This window comes from Dunckerocampus dactyliophorus, chromosome 17, assembly GCF_027744805.1.
Source record: "Dunckerocampus dactyliophorus isolate RoL2022-P2 chromosome 17, RoL_Ddac_1.1, whole genome shotgun sequence".
NCBI lineage: Eukaryota > Metazoa > Chordata > Actinopteri > Syngnathiformes > Syngnathidae > Dunckerocampus > Dunckerocampus dactyliophorus.
This window is the reverse complement of record NC_072835.1, coordinates 8,465,927-8,491,147: the sequence shown is the minus strand read 5'-3', so window position 1 is coordinate 8,491,147 and position 25,221 is coordinate 8,465,927. Positions and strand designations below refer to the sequence as shown.

At 39.9% G+C, this 25,221-nt stretch overlaps 1 protein-coding gene across 5 annotated transcripts in view; it reads left to right on the top strand.

Annotated features, from left to right (window-relative positions):
- Window positions 1-25,221, top strand: part of whrna (whirlin a) — a 180,763-nt gene that overhangs the window by 89,125 nt on the left and 66,417 nt on the right. For 4 of the 5 annotated variants that reach the window (XR_008566603.1, XM_054757992.1, XM_054757990.1 and 1 more), the window contains exons 4-5: window positions 7,184-7,437; window positions 16,621-16,657. Coding sequence is in view for 4 of the 5 variants with exons in the window: in XM_054757992.1 (XP_054613967.1) it covers window positions 7,184-7,437; window positions 16,621-16,657 (291 nt within the window). In the remaining variant the exon portion in view is untranslated. The remainder of the gene's footprint in view (window positions 1-7,183; window positions 7,438-16,620; window positions 16,658-25,221) is intronic. The other variant, XM_054757991.1, reaches the window with a different exon arrangement.

The following is a 25,221-nucleotide window of genomic DNA, read 5'->3' as shown; positions in this document are numbered from 1 at the left end:
TTTTGTGGATTACTGCTTCTTCTTTTTTTTTTTTTTTTTTTTTTTACAGCATATGAACGCTATTACAGGCTGAGCCTGGCCCTTTAAGACGAATTGCATTGTGGGAAGTTGAGTGTCTATCTCTTCCCTCTCTCGTCTGTCTGCGTCCTGATTGGCTGTGGACTATTTTCAATCTATCTCCTTCGTGCTGTCCTGCTATGTCTCCTGTGTCATCGTTAGCTTGCTTGCTTGCTTGCTAGCTTGTAAATGAATCTTCAGTTCGTCTGGAGCAATATGTTTTAACAAGGATACAAAATTGCTAATCTACAGCAGAGCGGCGCCGGGACGAAAAGACACGGCCACTGGAGTGAAATATACAGGAGTGACTGAATAATTTATTGTGTTGGACATTAAAGTTAATCATGAAAATTCAAACGAACGTTTGAACTTTTTTGACAGTACTTAAGCAAGAGAGAAATGTGAGAAAATGTTATTGTCTGTCTGAGGAAAGTGTATATGGTGAAGGGTTTTGAAACCTTCAAACACATTGCGCAATGTGGTTCAAACAAATAAGGTGACTATAAGGGTGTTATTTCATGTCTACAGGGCGCTAATGTTGGTAAAAATCATATTTAGAAAGTCATAAACAGGTTTTCTATGCTCTGACTATGAAAACATTTCATTCATTAACCACATTCCAAAAACATGCATGTTAGGTTAATTGGAGACTCTAAATTGTCCATAGGTATGAATGTGAGTGTGAATGGTTGTTTGTCTATATGTGCCCTGCGATTGGCTGGCCACCAGTCCAGGGTGTACCCTGCTTCTTGCCTGAAGTCAGCTGGGATAGGCTCCAGCATGTCCCCGCGTCCCTAATGAGGAGAAGCGGTATAGAAAATGTATGGATGGAATATTGAATCCTACTTGATGGAAATTCACTGGCACCAAACGAGGGACGACTGTACTTAATCCCATTGAAAATGAATGGACAGATGTAATGTCTCGCCAATATTGGTGGAACATCATTCTATATTTAACATTACATTTAGCATTCTGCATATGCTGTGCATGGTGACGTGGCTCAGGTTGTAGCGTAGTGGTCTCCCAACCTGATGGCTGCAGGCTCAAACCTCAGTCAATGAATAGATTTCAATACGTTTCTAGGATATCAATATTCCACATTTCAGTTCAGCTTCAGCATTCACACGCAATTTCTACTGAAACTGTATCATCTAGTTTAGGTATACTTTACTTTACACTATAACTTGACTTACATCGCAGTCTAGGAACGGAACTCGTTCTTAACTAGAAGACCACATGTATCATTTTGTTTATACACATCTATAATTGATAATGAGGGAAATTAAATTTTCACTTCTGCAATATTCACATGTATACTTTTAGATACAAGACTTAGATGTTGTATGAGCCAAAAGAAAAGCAGGAAAAAAAATAGTAGCACCTTGATTGCCCCGTTCTTCATATGAATTCTTTCCTGCCAGATGAACAGGGTTCATAACAGAATGTTTGAACACAACAATGTGTGACATTTGAGTCATTGCACGCTGCTGCCAGGAGTTCTAGCCTGTCCTGTGTATAGAATGTGTTATTATCTAACAGTACCACGATTGTCTCCTGGATCGTTGGCATTCGGTGGCTTTTGTTGGATTGCATTGAATATGACGGCTCTACAGCATCTGGTGCAGAGATTGACCACAGAAAATGAAATGCCTGTGACTCAGAGCAGGGCCCATCTCCTCTCAAATAGAAGCATAATGACGGGGGGGGGGGGGGGGGGGGGGGGGGAATGGAGGACGGAATAATAAGGAGAGTGAGGCAAGGCAAAGCAATAGAAGTGGCACGTTGAGTACAGCACACTTAATCAATGGATATCAAGGCACGCAGTAAGTGTGTCTATTTTTAGTTCTTTCTTACAGTTTTTGTCACAGATATCTTGATCTGAACAGATGATTTTGCCACAATGGTCAAGAAAGAAATCAACAAGATTACAACAAGTTGATTGTTATAATCTACACGAGGTCAAAATCATATGACACACTCTCCATACCTGCAGAGATCTTTACAAGGATGGTCTATTCTATGTATTTATCTATCCATGGTTGTAATTGTTACATTATTGAGGTGTAGTGATGATAAAATGAATCTTGGATAACTTTTTTTGATTGATGATTCAATCCTGGATTCAATCCTGGGAAAAAAAAACAAAAAAAAAACACAAAACCCGGACAGAATATCATGGTTTTATTGAGTGGCTCTAATATGAAGTGTAATTGCATCCTGTAAAATGGTTTGCAGTGGAGGTCATGATGTGCTACTTACAAAATACACACACAATTTCTGCTACAGACATAATATTGATGAAGTACAGGAACTTCAGAAATCCAATAACAACCTACCTTTTGTGTGCACGTTAATGAGCGTGGGAAGCTCTTTGAACACCTTCCTGTTTTGCTTCCACACATCAGCCGCAAAGTAAGAAGCTAGGTTGTAGTTATGGGGCCACGTCAATAAAACGTTAAATTAATTAGGTACTGATATCTAAAAATCATGTGGTGTCCAATCGTCACTGACGTATACCGTCGTCCCTCGTTTATCGTGGTTAATTGCGTCCAGACCCGACCGCAATAACTACATTTCAGCAAAGTAGGATTTAATATTAATAAATGGAATTTTTTCATAGTTGCCTACAAAAGCTGTTTATGGCCTTCTAAATACGTTTTTTACCATTATTACAGCCCTGTAGACATGAAATAACACCCCTATAGTCACCTTTACTATTGTATTACACAATGTAGTAAAGCATAATAACTGAAACTAAGACATCAATAAGACATAACATATTAGCATTGTGAGAGTTTTCTGGTGAGTGTACTTCCTGCGGTAGCAATTGTCCAACATTACAACATATAACGTCTTTGAATACGTCTTCTGACTGCCTTGTATTTGTATTTTCATTATTTAGCCATTTTTATTCTTGAAAGCGCTTCATTTAAGCCAAGAATCGCTTTTTTTAAACTAATAATATGCCATTGTCAACCACGAAACAACAATAATTTACTGATTTACTTATTTTGATAAACTGTCTTAGAGTGAAGCCGTGAAACGGTTGTATTCACTTCTCACCACAAATGGATTTGCGTTTGTGTCTCTGTTGCATTAGCATTCATAAACTATGTATAATTATAGCAAATGATTGTTTAATATCTTTCTTAGTCAACCTAAAAGAAATTGAGAATGCCCTTGTCTTTTCTTCCATGTGTGCGACCAATGTTAGGAATATGAAGATCACACACTACACATTTGCTCCAGTGTCTTCTAACACAATACTAAGTGTGTATGTGGGTAGAAAGCGTGTTATTGTCTCTTTTTAGTGGCTTTTTGTCACACAGATCTGGAACAAGCAGCCTGTAATCGTGTTTTTGAATCTGTCTCTCATCCCTGAGGCTTTAGTTCCACCTGACAGCTGGGATGGCGACTGTGTGCTGTGCCAGCAGTGTGTGTCCTCACTGCAATGTCACTTGTTAGTGTTTCTTGATTGATTGATTGCATCTGTAAATACCAGTTTGTGTCCCTTTTGCATTTATAATCAAATGACCCTACCTTGAATTATCACAGCTGGTGCCTCTGCAGAAACCGAATGCGGATAATGGTCTTCAGTTGTGCTGTAAGATGCTGATATAGCTGTTTGTGCGATATATTGTGCGATTACGCCACGGTGCAGGTCACCTCAGGATACTGGAAAATCAAAAAACAATAGAAGCGTTTGAGTTTCAGAATACAGCAATCCCTCATTTATTGTGGTTAATTGGTAACAGACTCAACTGTGATAAGTGCATGTCCACAAAATAGAATTCCTGATTTATAAATGGAATAATTTTGGATTTGGAGCAAAGAAAACCTGTTTATTGCCTTCTAAATCTGATTTTTAACATTATTGGAGCCCTCTGGACATGAAATAACACCCCTTTAGTCACCTATACCCACTTGTGTTACCCAATATAGTAGACATAATATGAGAAAATAAGCCATTTAAGACATAAATAAGACTTGTCGTGTGTGTTGCTGTAAATGTGTTCTAGTGCTAGGGGAGCTGAGTGGAGGGGCAGACAGAACATGATGTCCGGGGTTCAGAGTTGAGTTTTAGCTTGGTGTGGGTTACAGTGGCAACAGTAGCCCGTGTTAGAGAATATTGTGCCTGTTGTGTACAATATTTGTATCGTCTTTGAATGTGTTCCCTGAATGTCTTATATTTGTATTTTGTTAATGTAGACATTTTTATGCTTAAATATTTAAAATTAGGCAGGAAGTATGTAATATTTACTTATACATGCATATTTTTGACTAATAATAGGCCGTATTCAACCAATAAAAAGCATGATTTATTAATATATTTTGGAAAAACCGTGATAGTGTGAAGACGCAAAATTCAAAGCACGAAATGCTGAGGGACTAGTGTATGTCGAAAGTGCAATTTATGTCTTGGTATTAGACACTGGTTCTTTTTATGCAGAGGAGAGTCCATTTTATATTGTCAACTTCAAAAGGTAAATCTGCGGGAAAGTAATTATTTCATCCTCTACTGATTTTGAAAGTAATCTCTTTACAAAAATCGGAACAGTACATAATTTTTAACAAAAAGACTTTGAACACTTCTCAGGAGAGATTTTGGTCCACTCCTCTTTACAGATACTCACCAACTACTGAAGATTTTCAGGCTACCGCTTGGCAACTTGTTGTTGGACCTCACACAACAGATTTTCTATGGGATACAAGGTCTAGAGCCTGTCTAGTCCCCTCCCGGATATTAACATGCTTCTGTTTGAACCACTCCTTTGTTGTCTTGGCTGTATGTTTTGGGTCATCGACGTGCTGGTAGACCCATCCATGACCCATCTTCAGTGCTCTGGTTGAAACCAGGAGGTTCTGTACATGTGTCTTCTCAAGCAGAGGGACCTTGCCGGCACCATCAGGTCTCAATCTATTACAGCAAAGTGTGTTACTAATGCTTTTCTTGGTGACTGTGCTCCCAGCTCCCGTGAGATCATTAAAAAACTCCTTGTGTATCTGGGATAGTCCAATACTTTCTGCAGAGTCAGCCTTCCCCCACAAAGCGATATCTTGCATGGAGTTCCAGATAAAGGCCAATTGACTGTTATCTTTTTCAATTAATTTAACCGACGGTTGCTCATTTCACTTGCTTATATTTTGTTCTCTTTCTGAAAAGTGATAATAGAAAGAAGATCATAAATAGATCCAGAAGATAATAAAAGGGAGTGCTGAGAAAAATATCAAGAAGCAAACAGGCGTTAAAATATGACATTATAAGCCCTGTGCAGGGTTAATTAGTAATGAATGTCTGTATATACAGTTCCCTCCAGAAGTAAGTAAGTAAGTCTTTATTAGCCTTTATTAGCCTTTTTTTGCTATAGATTGAAAACTTTTGAGTTTCATATTAAGAGAACAACATTTTAGATTTTATTTCCAGGTATTTACGTCAGGATCGGCTGCACAGTTTAGAAGACAGCACCTTTTGTTTGAACCCACCCATTTTTCATGTGATTAAATGTACTGGAACATGTGACTGACAGGTGTGTGTTGTCACCCGGGTGTGTCCTATTACATCACTTATTCAATCAATAAATAGCACTGAATGTCTATGCTCAGTTTCCGATTGGATAGTACAGATGTTTGCCTGCGTTTAGAGGTGGAAACAACATGAAAACCAAAGCGCAATTGTCAATATAAGAGAAGAGGGAAAATCAGTCAGAACCATTGCAGAATTGTACAAAAGCGTACTAAGTAACAGTTGTCCAACAGGTAGACCAAGGAAAACATCAGTACTTGATGACAGAAACATTGTGAGAACTGTAAGACCCTAAAACAGGGGTCTCAAACTCGCGGGCCATTTGCGGCCCACCAAATCGTATCTTACGGCCCGCGACTGGACATCAAAGAGTAGTGTAACTGCAGCCCGCAACATCCGGGCAAGCTCAGTGTTACTTACATGCTTACAGGGGCAAGTAAACACCAACACTGAACTAACAGCGGTGTTATCACATGGATGTATTGTGAATTGTATGGTATCGTGAGGTACCCTGAGATTCCCAGCCCGAATCCCAATACTTGATGCGGCCCAGCCTCACCCAGCCTCTACCTCCACTGGCCCCCAGTGAAATTGACTTTGAGACCCCTGCCCTGAGACCTCAGCAACAACCTGCAGAAGGCAGGAGTAAAAGTATTACTATACTAGAAGACCTGATGAATACAAGTTCAATGGCTACACCAGACGATGCAAACCACTCATTAGCAAGAAGAATAAGAAGGCCAGACTGGAATTGTAATGCAATTGCAATGGTTTAATAGTGATAATCATCTTATTATTGTTGAATTTGGCATAATCTATATTATTGTGGAGTTATTTCAGCTGCCTAAAATCTTTGTGATAGTGATGCTCAGTCAGTCAGTCAGTCGCAGTGTGTTGAAACGACGTCAATGTGTGAACTGTAAATTACACTTTTATATGATTTTTGTCCTCTGTATTTTTCTGTTGTTGTAAATTAGCTTGGTTATGTTGTAAACTATTCTGATACCTTGATATCCTTCAGAGTTTAAAATGAATAAATGCATTACTCCTGTATTCTTTATGCTATAAGCTATGCTATGATTTGAAATGAACTGCTTTTTAAAAATTTACCGGCGACATGAGGTGTATATGCGCAAAGTATTGGTATCAGATTGGTATTGCCAATATCAGCCTGAATTTTACACAGTATCAGGTTGTAAAGGAATTTGTGGTATGGCACATCACGACTTTGTTGAGTTGTGTCTTTTTAATTCCTTGTAGTCAAGATGATACAGTGTGTGTTCAGTTCCTTACTTTGGCTTCCTGAGGTGCTCCATTTAACTAGATGTAGATTTTGGGGTTGTTGCGTGAATTTCCCCCTGCTTCCTTAAGTTGCATGCTTTCCTGATGCTGTTGCCGTTGTCTCTAGATTCTACCCTTTCATACAAAGGTAATAGGAACATTTTATTGCACCTTAAACTGCTTTCCAATAGTAGGCAGGTAATACTGTTCACCTTGGACGAAACAATAGTACAATAACCTAATTATTTCAATTACCTCTACTCCCTCCATCTGTAATATACCCATGCACGTCTGCCTGCCTGCCCGCCCCCCTTGCAGTCTTGCCCCTCCACCACTCCTCTCTGTTCCGTGCAACACCCACAGGTTGGAGATCAAATCCTGGAAGTAAACGGCCGGAGCTTCTTGAACATCCCGCACGATGAAGCTGTCAGAGTCCTCAAGTCGTCACAACACCTGATGATGACGGTGAAAGACGTGGGCCGCCTGCCTCATGCCAGGACAGTCATCGGTGAAACCAAGTGGATCACAAGCTCCCAGATCGCGGAAAGCTCAGCAAACAGCAGCCTGGCAGGGTGAGTTGTACACTCCTGTGTTATAGACCATCTCCACTAAAGATGGGCATTTGATTCCATTTCCTTGATAGAAATGGATGGGAAAAGTGGATGATCAATTAATAAATCTACTGTAGACTATTTAAATATAATTTTTAACAGGTTAGGAGAATTGAGCATAGGAATGTTGCTGGCAGCAGTTAACCTCAACCTCAACTTCTCAAAACTGATGCTATCTTTTGTTTCTTTAACCCGTTGCCGTCCATGCCGAAGCCAGGATTTTGTGGCAGTTTGTGGTATGGCACATCACGACTTTGTTGAGTTGTGTCTTTTTAATTCCTTGTAGTCAAGATGATACAGTGTGTGTTCAGTTCCTTACTGCTAATAATTATAAATGATTATGATAACTAGATGATAGCAGTCTCTGAAGACATTGGGTGTGAATGTCCAAGCCTATTGAGGTGGTGGAAAAAATCAAATAAGCAAAAAAAAAGTAATAATAAAAGGAAGAAAAAAATACAAATTATATGTGACGTATAAGAGTATTCAAGACTATGACATCATGAAAGACAACATGTATGATGTATGTTAGATGTTATAGGTAGCCTTAATGTCTGGATTGTGCCGAACGATTTGATGTTGGAATTGTTAGAATTGGTTGAAAAATGGTGATATACTTGAGTAATTCATATCAAAAGAATATCCTTGAGTTAATTTGTTTTCTTGAAAAATGGGAGTTTTGGGGAAAAATGTGAAATTTTTAAATGTGACAAATAGATATCCGGATTGACTGCCGAAGCGAGTGTTTTTGTAGCCAAACAAACCATTGCGTCTCTCACTGACAGCACACATCTATGGTGCATTCAAAGTCTGCTGAACAAAGTGAAAAATCTCAACACTTGACACAAAAACATAATGATTGAAAAAGAGATAAACATGTAACAATCGTGGGCTTTCTAACATTGGTATTGTACGCATTTATAAGTGACTACCATGAGAAGTGTTTTTTGTGGAAAAAAACTATTTCCAAGAGAAAAAAATGTAATATAAAAAAAAAAATTGAACCAAAAATCCACAAATTTGTGGGGCTGCGAATGCTGAATCATGAATATATACTGTATGTATTCCAATAGCAGATAAAGGTCGGACAAAAATGGTCCTGTTATGTTGGTAATGGTCCAGTTAATGTAAACAGTCCACATTAAGCCTGACCTCCAATAAAGACAAACTGACCACTGCTGCAGACATTCATGGTTTTCTTTAGAGACACATATTTTCTGCATATTCTTGCTTGTAAATTTGGTTAGCATGGTTGTATTAGCCATTAGTGTCAATGAGCCCAATAGTGTCAATAAAGTTATGTGTGTAAAAAAGTACCAGCCCCTCTTCTAACGTACATAGCTTGGACCGGTTACATCGACTTTTAATGATGACTGACACATTGAATAGCCAATGACATTGTGAAAACACCGATGCGCTTGTTGATGGGTGGGCTCAATATGGCCCCACACTGTTTCCAGTCCATTCTTCCAAACTAGTTATTTTGAAGGCTTGTGTTTCTAAAAAAAACCCCAAAAATCCTTCTTTTTTCAGTGTATTCAAACTCCTACTTGTCAGTGTCAGTAGCACTTACACAGTTATTGTTTGGAGAAAAAAATCAGCTTGTCAGCTTTCAAAAGAGCCCAAAGCCATGCTTCTGCTCCAAATGGTTCCACTTCGGACTTCTGACTATGCGTGTTAGCCATAAAAATCACCCGATTACCAACCGTAACGGCAAACTGGTTGCAAGTGAATCAACAGCGCCTCTGCCGGTTGCAGCCAAGTAGTGTTCCCTTGCTACATCGCGGTTCACCTGTCGCGGATTCTGTGTTTTGTGGGGTTTTTAAGTGTAATTTTTGATATTTTTTTAACAGCATGTGAACATGCATTGTGTTCTGCACCCTAGTTGTGTATTAGATCGATCCATCAGTGCTCTGGATGCACGTATGTATGTATGTATGTATGTTGTTGTATTTACTACTGTTACCAATAGAACGTGTTGTATACTCATGTTGAAGACGTGTACAGCTCCACCTCTCAGTGAGTTTACATGCCTGTACGAGAGCAATTAAGAACCCAGAGAAGACAATATAGCAGACAAATATAGAGCCACAACAGTCCTTATTGGCTAAGGGAGAACCAGCCCATTGTGGTCTGCGTCTTGATTGGCTGTAGACCATTGTCAATCAATCTCCCTCATGCCGTGGCTAGCAAACTGCAAACTGCAAACTGCAAACTGCGTGAGCTGCTTGCTAACGGCCAGTAAACAATAGAAGAAGAAGAACAAGAAGCTGAACCAACTAAATGGCTCTCCGGTTCAAGGAGTAGGACGAGGATAGGTTTTAAAAAGGATACAAAAACGCTACAGCCGAACGGCGCCAGGATGAGGCACGGTCAGAGTGAAATACGCATGAGTAATAATTTTAATAATTTCTCAACCGAGTTCATTGATTATTAAAATTCTAACAAAATTTGAACTTTGCGAGTGTTTAAACAAGAGACAAGTGTGACAAAATGGTAATGCCTGTCTGAGAAAAGTGTATCAAATGCATTGTGAGGGGTTTTCCAGTCTTAAAACATATACGATAATTGTAAACAAATAAAGTTGGCTACTTTGCGGATTTCACTTAATGTGGGCTATTTTTGGAACCTTTCCCCCGCCATAAACAAGGAAACACTGTAATCTAATTTTGCTTTGATTGAATTGGTTAATTCACAAAAAAAACACAACTAATTAATCAGTTCTACACACTTGATCAAATACTTGCTAAATCTTCAAAAAAATATTTTTGCAGTTAGTACATTCATAAAACAACAATTAGAGTACATGCTGTGTTTTTCAATAAAACACACAGTGGAATAGGCTGCATGTAAACATACTGTTCAACCTAATTAGTTTAAAGGTCATATAATATGCCTGTGATTATTCTCATTCATCCAGGTCATTGTACCCTCAGGGGATTGATTGAGGTTGTCTTACAAGACGTTCCGCCTCTCATCCAAGCAGGTTTCATCAGTTCATGGTCAAAGACAAGGTGGGACAAACACTAGCCAGACTAGATAGGACAGCTTTAGTCTGAGAAGTTGGTGCAAGAGCCTGTGTATTTATCCTCTAATGGAGGTGGTATGTCCACACAGGAAGGTTTCGCTCTTTTGTGGTGTCAAATGACGGTCGTGGAGTGGAGTGGGGCCTCTTGTTTGGGTGGTATCACCTTCGTTCGCATTCCATTCAGATGTAATGATGGTCATGGACCCACCTAAAACCAAGGTGGATGTGTATTGTTTCTTTTCTGCAAGCTAAATGATTGAATCTTTTAGGAAGGGATAAAAGGACAGCATTGTATGTGGGAGAAAGGTGGTGTCGCAGACCTCCCCCTCTGTTCAGATATGGCTTCTCAACTTTAACGTAGATGGCTTCCCTCGCTCCCTCTTTGAGCATCAGCTGATCTTCTGAGGCAACCTGCGATCAATTCAATGCCCTGAGAATGGACCTTCTTTGTATAATTCCCAAGTATTAATCACACACTCATTTCATCAAACTTCCGTTACTTGATGAAACCTCAAAGTCAGCAACACACATGCTTAGTTTGCACTGCTGTGTTTGGTTTGTCCATCCTTCTTGACTGCAGTATAATAACATGGAAGTGAGCTAATCTCCTATAAAGATATGGCCGTATTTATTCTACAACATAATTAGATGACTATTATACTCACTATCTGCCGATAGCCCCCCACAATAGCATCCTAAATACATCGTGGACCTTTGACAGCCATTTGGGTTTTCAGGTCTGGAAAACAGAAAGATAAGGCATGCAAATTGATATACTCGTCCTGCACCACACAAAGTTTGTCCATCACTGACAACAAAAAGCAGGTATCTGTCTTCAGCCATTAGCGTAATGAAAGACAACCAGAAGCTTGAGATCTGAGAGCAGCTTGTGCAGCCAAAAAAGGAAAAAAATGGGGAAAAGCAGGGTGGTACAGTGGAAAGCAGCTTCGGTTGATGTTGACAACTCATCAATGTCAACCAGTGCATCAAGTCATAGACCACAGTGTATTTACCGTATTTTCCAAACTACAAGTCACACTTTTTTCATAATTTGGTTGGTCCTGCAACTTATAGCCAGGTCTGACTTACTGCATATATCAAAATAGATACAGTATATAATTTAGCATGTGTTGCCTTTAAGTTAAAGTTGGGGTGGTGGTTGGGTTTTTTTTGGCGTCAGGCACACAAATTGAATGATACAGAGCTGCTTTTTGTTACGGAATACTTTCTAATACTATCTGCCTTGGAGACATGTGTCTGTAAGTAATGTGCAACTAATTATGTGATACCTGTGTGGATTGAGAAATTGCAAAAGAAGTTTAATTTAGACACAAATTATGTCTGGCTTGGCGTTTGCAGATGCTGTGTCAGCCATTGAACCTATGTATGATTTTCAGTCTATTTTAATTAGTTTGTGAAAAGTTTATTGTCAAATTACACCACTTTGATAGGTTTCTACACACCGGGATTTAATCTGATGGATTGAAAGCGTCTTCTTTGAGAACATTCTGACATTTATTAAACAGGTACGTTTTTATTGTATCCATATGCAGTGGAACCTTGTCAGCTTCTGCCCCGGTTATCGTGTTTTTTTTTTTTAATACCCACCAAAATTTTGCCTCGGTTTGTGTACATTTTTCGGTTAGTGTACAACAGGGGTCACCAACACAGTGCCCGTGGGCACCAGGTAGCCCCCCACGACCGCATGAGGCGCCCGCAGGCCTGCTTTTCATTCAGGTTTTCAGTTAATAATGTGAGAACACTAGAAAGAAAAGTATTCTGAAACATGTGAGTTGTGGATACCAGCATTTTGTATGTTTTGGTAAAACAAGCATAGTAGCAAAGTAGCTCTCGCAAGAAAAAACGTTGGTGACCCCTGGTGTACAATATGGTGCATTATATTAGGTCTATCTATTGATTAAAATATGTATGCAATGAATCGCATTTTGTCCACAGTTAACTCCATAATTAATCGCAATTAATTAACTATTTAACTATAATAATAATAATAAGTGTTCTTTTGAAATATCATTTTAAAGTTTTCAAGACACCTATCAACATGAGACTAGATAGTACGTTTGCTTTATGCCATTTTTTGTTGATTAAACATTCTGTTTTTTTAAACAGCTCAACACAAAATGGACTTCAATGTATAAAAAACAAACACAATGTAAAAGTAGACATTGGTAAGGTAATCTGTCTATCACTCAGATATCATTTTCTTCAAGCAAATAATCTCACAAAATATAATTGTGACTAACATTACAAATAAAAGTTTGCAAAATCACCCACCAACTAATTGAAATGAAAACAGGGTGTTGGAAAAATAAGTATTGACAACTTACAAAAAAGTGCTCAAGAATAGTCAGTAGTTTACAGAACCAGGACTGTGCCCATAAGCTGTAGTGCAGTCAGGCTATTGCTTATACTTTTACTTCCAAACACTCTTTTACAGACTGACACACACACACACACACACAAACTCTCTTTTACACACACTTTATCACACTTTCCTTGGTCTGGGGACTTCAGTTGCGTCAAAGTATGAAACACAGGTTTTATTCTGTCCTCTTTGCAAAGACAGCAGTTTAAGCAGAAATGCTAATACATCTCTAATAAATACTAATAATAACGCTAATAAATTCCCTTGCGAGCGTTCATTGCCATCTCAGGCTATGCCTGGCGGTAGCTAGCAGCTGATAACCCAAATTTTAGCTCGCAGTTCAAAACAAAAAAAAATCAGCTGAAAAATGGCTCACTCATATGCCAAGGTACCGTTGTAGAAATGACAATAAAATATACCGGCATTGATCCGGGGGTTCTCCAGCCGGGTCCAGCGGGTGGCATTTGGGACTTGGCATGCTGAGGTGATGGTTTGGCTCACGGCGACAGTGGATGCAAGTGGCTTCGGTCTTGTTGGGAGAGTCGTCTGCCGGGGCTTTGGGGCTAGGCTTGCCATTCAAGGTGCCCTTTTCTTTGTTTTGGTTAGATTCAGACCTTCTGGAATGAATTAATGACGCTAACCAAGGTTCCACTGTACGTAAAAAATTTGACTTATTTCAGCTTCTGTAGCTTTAGTTTGTCTGCTTGTTGATGTAGACATTGCCCTCTCCCTCTGGCTTCGTCTTTTTCTTTTGTAAATGTAACTTTGGCGCCATGACACTCCTAAAAATGAGCTTGCTCTGATGAAACCTCGGTCATAAACACCGGAAAATGCGACTAATAGTCCAGTGCAACTTACGTGTATTGTTTTCCTCTTCTTGATGCCACTTATACTCCGCAATAAGATTGGGTGATTGATTAAAAAATAACCAAAACCGACATTTAGAGCATCTAATTAATGTAAAATTGCAGTGTTGGCCGTAGTGGTGATTTAGATTTTTGCCAAAATCGCCCAACCCTACTCCGGAGTGACGTATAGTCCGGAAAATACGGTCCTAAAAATTGCCCGCTTAAATTGATGTCGACATACATGGTCGACCGTTTTTATTGACATAAAATTTGAGACCCAAAGCAGTCATTTCAATGAAAAATTGATGATTGTGTTTATGTCGACATGTTGTAGTATTGTTAACTTCGTCACTATTGCTAAGCAGCGTGAAACGACAGCAGCAACATGTTGTCATTGAAACACAACAAAAATACCACAGCAGCTCTGTTTAAGAGTATAGAATATCATATGAAAACAGAAAGATCTAAATAAAAAGAGGGGACAAAAACAAAAAAAAGAGAGACAAGAGACAAGGACAACAGCAGCAACAACAACAATTGTGACAGAACAACAGAAACATACAGAACGACATCAGCAAATAAATGTCCGTGACAACTATAAAGACGAACAAGGATAAAGGACAAATCAATATCAACAACCACAATGACAAAGCTGTCAATGACAATCAGACATAATAGCAGTCATGAAATGATGACCTATGACAGTGATCACAATGACAATACTGCATTGAAACAGTCGCACACAATAGCAGTCATGAAATGATGAATTATGATAGTGATCACCATGATAATACCGCATTGAAACAGTCACACATAACTGTAGTAATGAAATGATTATCCATGATAGTGAATAGAATCAAAGTTACTGTAATGCACATCATTGTAAAAAAAAAAATATACATATACACATATATATACATACATACACATACATACATATATATATACATATATATATATATATATATATATACACATATATACCGCACATACACACATACATATATATAGTCATACTGCTGATATCACCGTCGCTGTAATAAAACCAACAACATAATAACACCCTGGATAACTCAGTGAGTAATGTGGGGAAGTACGTATGTACTGTGAGTGTGCATATGTACAGGTATCTCTGTATGTAAGGAAGACTTCATATATATATAAAGGTGCAGGAATGTGTGGGCGTGTGATTGTCACTGAGAGTGCATGAAAGGAAAGGGGCCGCCTTCACCTCCCAGAGAGCCCCGCCCCAAATAGCAAGGCCGGGCCCCGGCCGCCAGAAGGCCACCAGGCCCATAGGGGCAGGCAGCACAAAGATCAGTGCCCCAAGAGCCAGCCCAGAGAGCCCCCCCCCCCCGGGAAGACCAGTAAGGGGCCGAAGAGAGGTAATCCCAGCCAAGGACAGGGCGCCAGCGGGCCGGAGGACTGCCAACCCCCGAGACCAGCGAGAGATCACACCCCACAAAGGCAGACGGGTACCGGGGGCCACAAACCGGCAGGCCCAGAGACGCCTCCACAGCCGGAAAGAAGCCCGCCCGCGCCGGAAGCGCCAATTCCCCCCCACCGCCACCCCAACCCCCAGGGAGCGGAGCCCGGCCCGCCCCGGGCCAACCCCCGCCCGACCCCCGACACAGGGCCGCCCCGCCAAGGGATGCAGGAGGCACACCCTCCACCCACCCGGCGGAGGCACGGGCGACAGAGATGTATCGCCCAGCACCTGACCCCACGGAGCAAACCCCTGTATGCCCCCCCCCCCCCCCCCCCCCCCCAAAATAAATAACTAAAATAAATAAATAAATAAAAATACACACACGCACGCACATACACACTCCTACGCACCCACACACACGCACATAAAGCCACAGCTTAATGTAAACAGACATCTTTAACATCTTTTCTGCAGGAAAAACTACAGTCCGGACCAGACCAGACCTCAACAAGCAAATTGAAGTTTGATATTATATCCAAGCCATGAAAACACATGCAATCAGGGTGCTGCAATCTCCAAAGCAAATACGCGTAGGAAAGATGTTCAACGTTTAGCTTGACAAGGGATATGTGTAGCATCTCCTCTGAGTTGTGTGGTTGTGTGGTGGTTATCACGTTTCTTTTTGTAAGAGACAGATGGCTGGTTTCTTGTTTCCATCCATTTGTTTCAATTTGACACAGCAGAAGACTTATGCTTGTTTCGGCGATAAAACACCCCGGACGGGTGTTGCTATGGTAACTGTTAGGCAAGGCTTGTGTCAATACACTGGAAACCTGCATATTTACAAATCAGCACTCGCGACCCCCCAAATTTGATTGGATTTTTGATCAAAACATTTTTTATTTGTGGAAAAACCTGCCATTTTGTGCTTATTACCTTCTTAAAATACTGTCCCAGGCTAGTCTGGAAGGACAACCTCCTTTTTTTCTCTTCCCAGATCTTCTTGTAACAGTGTACAGAATCCACGACCTCTCTCGCATTCATTAACATTCAATAATCTTTACCCTTAATGATGGTTGCTACAGTCGAGCTGTTCGGACCATAAGACCGGCTAATATATTATATTATATTATATTTATGATGTTCATTTTCACTTCCAATGGTGTTGGCTTGTCTTTTCTGTGGCACACTGCCACTTGGGAGACATAATGAAGTCTAAAAAGTGAACTAACGAGCGATGCCATTCTTCAGCGTGGCAGAGCTGGCACACACTGTTTTTGTCTGAGCATGTTCCTAACCGTAAAACTCAAGGCCTACCGGCAAATGAAAGCTTTCAATCAGTTGTTACTTCCTATCTGTCTCAGGTCAAAAAAGGCAATGCCGTCACAATAATTATTAGATCATAATGACATCATTTGCGTATTGACTAATTGGTCTTCATCACCTTCTTCTACAGCTTCTCTGTGGACCAGGGAGCCTCTGAAGCTGGAAAGGTAAGGTTCACAGAACACCATATTGAAGTTGCACGTACAGGTACGTAAGTACAGTATGTCAATGGAGGTGAATGTGCGCCTCAAGAAGTGACTTCAGCGTCCTGCCACAGAACATCTCATGAATCGACCGTGCAGCATGGTGGACTCTTGGAACAAAGTGTTTCAGGTGGCAGTCATTTCAACTAAGTTTCCCATTACAAATCATGAATCTGCTTCAAGATTCGGCCATGATCAGTTTACTTTAATTACAGTACAGGTGTGACATTTAGTGTAGTTTGTGCAAAGTAAGCAGCTTTTAAAATGCATCATCATTGGCATTATCTTTTTCAAAAGGGTGTATGTACACCAGAGGTGCTCATTTTGTATTGGCCCGCAGCTTATTCTAAAATTACAAATTAAAACCAGAAAACTCAAAAGCAAAAATGGGTGAAAGTATGCAAAAGAGCAGAAGGTCGTTTGAAAAAATATTTTTGGACCATTTTTCTTTCGATTTTAGGTTAAAATCGGGCTTGTTCAATCATAAAAAGGTTCAAGTTTCCAGTTTCTGTCGTTCTAGGTGTCTGGCCTTTTGAGGTGCGAAAGCGTCATAAACACAAATCATCTGTAAAACGAATGCAAAACCTTCCATCACACCTCACGGTACTTTGTTGTTGTATTTGACATTTACATTTATATTTATTTTAGAAAATTATTTCAAGGCCGTTGGAATGAAGAAATAGATGGTGGAACATTGGAAGGGACAGCTGCTGACGAGAGAGGAGGAGCTAGACTCCAACGCTTACTTCACATTACTGCCTTCTTATGTATATTTTTGACTTTACACAACACAGATGTGCCTTTTGATTAAGCAGGTAGTCAAACTGTGTGACTGCGCAGTTGTTTTTTTTAATTTTGACATGGTGTAAGAACACATCAAATCACCCAAAAAGCACAAATCTGACAAAAACTTATGTATTTTTGTTTTTAACAAAGACGTTGGTGACATCAAGTTAAACCACAAAGAAGACCCTGGAGTTTAGACACAGCGTTGACTTGTCTTCATGTATATGTGGTGTAAACTGTAAAGACAGAAAAGCTCCCTCTCAGCACATTGAGCCACTGTAAACACAACGTGCGCCAAGCTTATTAAATCACGTCTTAACAAAGTTTGCATTAATATACAAACTTATCTGAATAAACTATACAGTCGTCCCTCGCCTCTTTACGCTTTGAAGGCTTCACTCTATCACGGTTTTTCAAAATATATTAATTAATAAATCAACGCTGTTTTGTGGTTGACTACAGCCTATTTATTATTAGTAAAAAAATATATGCATATTTAAGGGCATTTTAAGTATTTCTGGTATAAATTAAACATTTTCAAACATAAAAAAATGGCTAAATTAAGTAAAACATAACATAATGCATAAAACATACGCAATGCATGTTTGTGATATGTAGTATTCTACAATGGCCACTGCAGGAAGTAAAGGTGTGACTCTTCCAGTGCTAGCATGTGAGTCTATATTATGTCTTATTTATGTCTTATATGTCTTATGTTCTCTTATTATGTCTACGATATTGGGTAATTAATGAGTGTAAAGGTGACTATAGGTGTGTTTTTTCATGTTTAGCGTGTTCTTATACTGTTAAAAAAACAAACAGGTTTTCGATGCTCCAACTATGAAAATATTCCACTTATAAATGAGGAATCCTATGTCGTGGAAATTCACTTATCACGCGATAAACAATTATTAATTGCAGTAAACAAAGAATGACTGTAATATAATGAAATATACGGCATTCCTACCTGATAATTCTGCGTGAATGTCCTCGAACTACATCTTATGGCTCTTGCAAGTGATCTTTTCCACGAGCGAAAACCGGAAGTGTGTCACCGGAAACTAGAAGTACATTTAGCAATAATATAGTTTTAATTAAAACTTAATATAAACCATGAATTAGTCATCTAAACAACTTATCAACATTTTAGAGTTATTTATTTAAACCCATAAACCTAAAGTCATGGAAACAATTATTAGACTGCCCTTAGACCACTAATGGTACATTTTTTGGACAAATATGATGATGACAACAAAAATAGCTCATAAGAGTTTAATTTATGAGCTGCTATCTATTCATTTGGTTTCATGGTTTTCTTGATGATAACCGGAATCACTTAAGTTCTTCAATAGCTATATTGCAGCTCTATTGTAACAATGGCTATCAATAGCGATGACATACTCACCTTTCCGTCCTCCCTCTGCAGAGAAACGGCTGCTAATGACGCGCTTTTTTCTACCAATAGGAAGGTGGTTGCATGATTCATTGCCTGTTTACTTTCGCTCTGAGAGCGGATGCTCACCATTTACAGACCTGTTGGCAGTTTGAAGTTCGACTATCCTCTTCCTGCCTTTCTCATTGCACTTGAAAATAAACGTTGTGGACAGAGAGGGAAGTGTGAACCTGTGATGACTTAGTACGAAAATATGAACAGTCCATCATTTCTTTCTCAATGTGAGGAAATCCTGCTGCAAATGTTTGTTTTTTTTAGGTTAGACTTTTCTGCGACGTATTGGATTATCACATTCCACTACTCTGTTATTGGAGCCTGCATGCAATATGACTGCTAACAGACGCTTGCTGTTATGGAAGAACAATGAACAGTACACAATAGAAGATGCTGTCAGTGTATTTATATTTCAAATACCGCTGTTTTTTTTGTCAAAAGAGGCCACATCTCATTCTTTGCAGCTACTCCTGGATAAATTGTTTTATTAAAAGCTTCCACTTACTTCTTGGCATAAATCCATTCTAGTTATGGAGTCATTGTGGCTCTGTAGTTGTAAAGATGTGTGCTCTTACTTATATGCTAATGTAACCACCGCCATATTCATCTCTCGCTAATAGCTGACATGTACTCCTTAGGATTTTACGGGAGCTCTAAAAGCTTCGTTGCAGTGAGGCATGATATATTCTGCATCCGATGTACTATTTATGGGACGACTGGAAGTCATTATTACACTTTGACTTTACTTTGATGGCACAGAATGGCGCAATTGGAAATGAATTTTAGAAATGAAGAATGAAGGTAAATTAGAAAGCTGTAATTATGGATGCTACACTTGGAACCTGCTGGAGGTCAGAAAAAACTGTCTGGGAGAGACTGAATGAAAAGACGGAGGCTGATGGATGAAATATCACCATATAACAAACAGCTGAAAATGACTGAAAATGATCTAAACAGTTGTTAGTCACTCACGTAGAGAAACAGACAAAAGTGTTTGAATTGATTTGTTCTGATGTAAATAACAATTAGTTTGAAACTGGTAAAAGGGACATAAAAGCTGACCTTACATGTCCTTATTTCCCAAATAGTCATGGAATATATCATTCAGTATTCCTGTGGGGACATGCACCAGTGTGTGGCTAATTATGTCTACTCTAATTACAGTACATCCCAAACTGGTGGTTGCCTTATTTTTATACTATATATATATATATATATATATATACTGTATATATGTACATAATACAGTATATGTAGTTATTGTTGTTGAGTTAGCTGTTAACTTAGCCATATTGTGTGTGTGTGTGTGTGCGTGTATATGTATGTATACACTCCTAATTTTAAGACCAGCTGAACAATTGCAAGAATTTACATTTTGCACTGTTGGATCTTAAGGAGCTTCAAAGTAGAACGTCAAAATGCAAAAAGAAGAACTATAAGTGAGACAAAAAATACGCTTTTCATCAGCAGAAAAGTTTAAGACCATAGCTCAACCCCACCCCAAACAAAATAAAAAACAAAATGTTCAAAAAAGGGGCCACACGGTGACTGAGTGGGTAGCATGTTGGCCACACAGTCAGGAGATCGGGAATATCTGGGTTCGAATCTCCGCTTGGGCATCTCTGTGTGGAGTTTGCATGTTCTCCCCGTGCGTGCGTGGGTGGGTTTTCTCCGGGTACTCTGGTTTCCTCCCACATTCCAAAAACATGCATGTTAGGCGACTATAAATTGTCCATAGGTATGAAGGTGAGAGTGAATGGTTATTTATATGTGCCCTGCGATTGGATGGCAACCAGTCCAGAGTGTACCCCTGCTGGGATAGGCTCCAGCATACCTGGCGCCCCCTCCACTGTGCCGTGTGGAAAACATCTCAGGTGGGATCTCCTTGTCATGCCAGTACTGTAATGTTGGAAGCCATCAGGACCGTCAAGGTCCCATTTTTTCTCATCAGAGAATAAAACTTTCTTCCACCTTTCAATGTCCCACGTTTGATGCGCTTGTGCAAATTCCATACAGGCAGTTTTGTGGCGTTGAAAGAGACGAGGCCTTTGAAGACGTTTTTTGTTCTGAAAACCTTTCTCTTTGGCAGATGCCGTCTGATGGTTATTGGACTGCACTCGGCACCAGCAACAACCTTTATTTGGGACGAGGATTGTTTCGTGTCTTGACCGACAGCCAATTGGATACTCCAGCTCAGGGCTGGTGACATTTTTTTGTGTCTACCACTTCACTTTTTTGTACTGTACCATAACCATCAGGATCTTTGAAGAAGTTTAAAATGATCGTCTTACTGCGTGCAGTAAGAGACAATCAAATTGTCGATTTTTTTGAGCTGTATCATGAGCACAAAGCCCGGGTATGTTGGGCCACTTTCTCAGTACGGGCCTCTGGTGTCATGGGAGACACAAGAGGCGTAATCGAGCGACACTCAGCTGTCAGCAGTGAGCCTAAGTAGTAATCATCTACAGGTGTGTCCAGGGGAGCCGCCTCCTGCCGGAGAAGGGAATGCTGTGCAAAACAAAACCGGAGGAAAAGGCAGGGACAGCAGGTGTGCGATGAGAGAACGTAACAATAATAATAATTCACAATTCAATTTAACGTGGCAGTAAAGATACAGTAATTACACATCATTTATCACTAGTTCTGTTCATATATTCAATTCTATTTCATTGAAACTACGTAGCGTTGATTGTTCCGCAGTTCATGTATACGTCCCATTTGCTTTTAAACATTAGGAAGAAGCGAAAACAATTGCTAAAATGACAACAGTGAAGGCATCACATAAAAACTGTAAGCAATAAGATTTTTCATCCATCCGTCCATTCTCTATGCCCCTTGTCCTCACTAGGGTCACGGGGGTATGCTGGAGCCTATCCCAGCTGACTTTGGGTGGGAGGGAGAGTACACCCCGGACTATAGACAACCACACTCACATTCATACCTATGGACAAATTTAGAGTCTCCAATTCAGTCTCACATGCATATTCTTGGAATGTGGGAAGAAACCGAAGTACCCGGAGAAAACCCACGCACACATGAGAAGAACATGCAAACTGCATACAGAGATCCCTAAACGAAGAATCAAACATGCTAACATGCTAACCACTTGGCCACTGTACGGCGTAAGCGTATTGTGTTTTCATATAGAGCTTGCCAGACAGGCATGAAAGTGGGCGACTATGGGGAAAGGTTAGGATTCCAAGGGCTCCAAAATAGGTAAAAAAATGTAAATATGATTTTTAGGGATGTCCCGAGCCGATCTGCTGTGTTTGTGTAGATCGGATAATATCGGCTTCCGCCACGAGACCGGGCCGATCTGGTTGCCGTATCACGTTGGTAATTCCGAGCCACACTCCAACATGGTAGGTGCTGTACTGCGCCTCAAGGGAGGTCGTACGGGACGTGCCACTCTAACCACTGGTTGCTCATAATAGGGACCTCACAAACACTACTAAACATGTTGAAACGGTGGTGAAAAAACTCCTCTGTTACGGAGCATGAATGGAAGCTAGCGGTGTTCGCTTAGTTTAGCTAATGCAGCTGTGTGTGTGCGCGCGACTCAGGCTGGATGAGTACATTGGATGAGTATATTTTCGCAGTGTTGGGTTTTACTGCTTTAATGTAAGGACCCTTTTACGATGCCCACTGATGACGTGCAGGTTCTGAGTGAAAAAAGACGAGAGGCACGTTTATTTTGCACCCAGCGCGTATCAACAGTCAATTGCCATTCTCAACACACACAACACATTCCGGCCTTCAAAATAAGAGTGCTCTTTGTCACATTTGTCTAACTGTGTGAACAAAATAGCAAAATAAGGGTGTCATTAAAATGACTACTCTGTGACTACATCTTCCTTAATCACAAGCAGTATTACAGTTTGTTGAAGATTTAGTAGCAATATGTGCTGAGGCTAACATCCCATTAGAAAAGTTAGCTAAGCTACATCCATTTCTCAATTACTGGTCAAAATGGGCCAATGATGTTTTGCATCCATAAATGTAAGGATTTGTGCATTTTATTCACTAACCCAAATAGCACACACTCTAAACTGGTAAAATAATTGGAAAAGGTAAAAAACTGAATTCTAAAAAATTTTGACGGGAAAAAAATTAATTTGGGAAAAAATGAAACAGATTTTATGTTCAGCAATACTTTGCCTGTATTATTTTTAATGCTTTGAAGAGTTATTTTTCATAACCATATTCAATCCCACAAATTCATGTTTGTAACAAATTATTGTTATCGAAAAAACAAACAACAAAAAAATGATCGGTACCGGATTGGATGGGAAAGACTATAAAAAAATCGTCTGGGATCGGAAGCCAAAAAATTCGCCTTTGAAAAAACAGGAACTGTACTGTTCACACCGAAATGAAGAAGGCAGATACCAAAAAAGCCAGAATTGACCTGCAGTGTGAGCATAGCCTTTTTTGCATAAGAAGCACAACCAGTCAGTCAGGCGATCAGTGTTCCGATTATTAAAAAAAAATATGGCCAGTTGCATTAAAAACTAATCACACGCTCACCTTATGGTCGCAATATTGTGAAATCAGAAATACAGTCAAACCTCAGTTTTGGAACGCTCCAGTTTTTGATTGATTCGTTTTTGATTACATTTTTGCCTTGGGTTTCGTACTCTGTTTCAGTGATCGTGCAATAATGGACATAACAAACTAGTCCGTTTGCCTGTACGGTACCATTCCGTGAAATCGAGCACCCTACATGTTGCTGACTCACTGTCACCATCTATTTATTCAGTGCAATTGCTAAATAACTTGAAAAAACCTGATGTTTTACAACTTTTTGAAACATTGGCTTTTAAGTTTTATTTCAATGCATCATGAAGATATTTCAAGTCTTAAAGGTGTATACCAAACAGGGGTTTTTTCTTCAGACACGTAGCCAACGGGGGACATGTCGAGTACCTCCGCACATAAATGTCAACAGGTTCCAAAATGGCGTGCATCGCAGGGAACTCGAGCAATTTAATTTCCAAGTTGGTGGGTTTCATCCACTCGGTGTAGAGCTGTGCGATCATACGCGGAGTAGGGGTGCTGATGCTGCTGCAAACTTCCTCCAAGCAATAATCGTTGAAATACATCGAGCATTAAGAACGACCACTTTGATGGTCCTTTTTTTTTTGTGCAGCTTTTTGCAACTTTTTCGTTTTTCGGCCGATTAAAAAACCGTGAGCAGTGCCATTGCTGCACCCTCCCATGACAAGTATTGGCATTCTCTGCAAAAATGTCCAAACATTTGCTCAAAACTGTTTGTGATGTTTCCAGGCGATTACAAAGAAAACAGGATGTCTCGCTGGTGTGACATCACAGCTCAGGGGGGCTACAAAGCACAGGGCCGTCTTTAAAGTTTATTATCTTGAAAATTTATTATGATGTATGAAATTTGTAAGTATTTTATGCAAAAAAAAAGTGTGCTATTTCCTCACTTTATCTGTGGTTAAGAAATGGGATGATCTTTGAACGAGAACATGTGTTAAAGGAAAGAGGAGGACATGAAAAAGTAATATGAGAAATGAAAACACACTGTAATGATTGGAATTGTGCAAGTCAATGCCTTGGAGCGCGGCAGGGGCCAAGACAAAGGGCATGTACAGATGGGCAGGCTCTGAGAAGGAGAGCGGAGGCTTTAAGAGGGCAGGATGTCTAGCGGCAGGGTTTTTGGGCTCCGTTGGTGGAGGAAAGGCAATAATTCCTGCCCATGAGCCAGGCAGACTTTGTGGGTCACGGTCATCGTTTTGGATGTGCTGAATTAGCGACATGAAAGAAAGAAGAATCACATGTTGACACTTGCACAATTCAACATGTCCGAAAGGGAGTAGGAAGAAGCAGATCTTATCTAATACTGTACAACCCCTTCTCCGTATTCATTGCTGATCATTCCTGTTGGAACACCACTGTTAACACGTCCTTAGCATAGTCTTTATTAGGACGGTTTGATTGTGCTCCTTACGGTTTTTGCTCCTTTTTACTCTGCTCGGCATTCTTGTTGCGTCTACCTCTCAGCAGGTGCCTGTCAGCATATTGCAGCGATCAAAGAGCGGAGCCTTCCTCCTGCCCGGCCCACTCCTCCCTTTGAATGTCCTCTCTATCCTTCTGTAATCACAGCCCTGAGGTCAAACAAGACCAATACACTAATTAATTACGAATAGGTCGCGCAGCAATTCTCCATCATTAATACTCCTCTGACCCCATTTGGGTTTTGCTCAACAGCAAATTACTGAAATAATATCACAATAAATGGATTGATTGAATTCACTTGTACCTTAGGTAATGA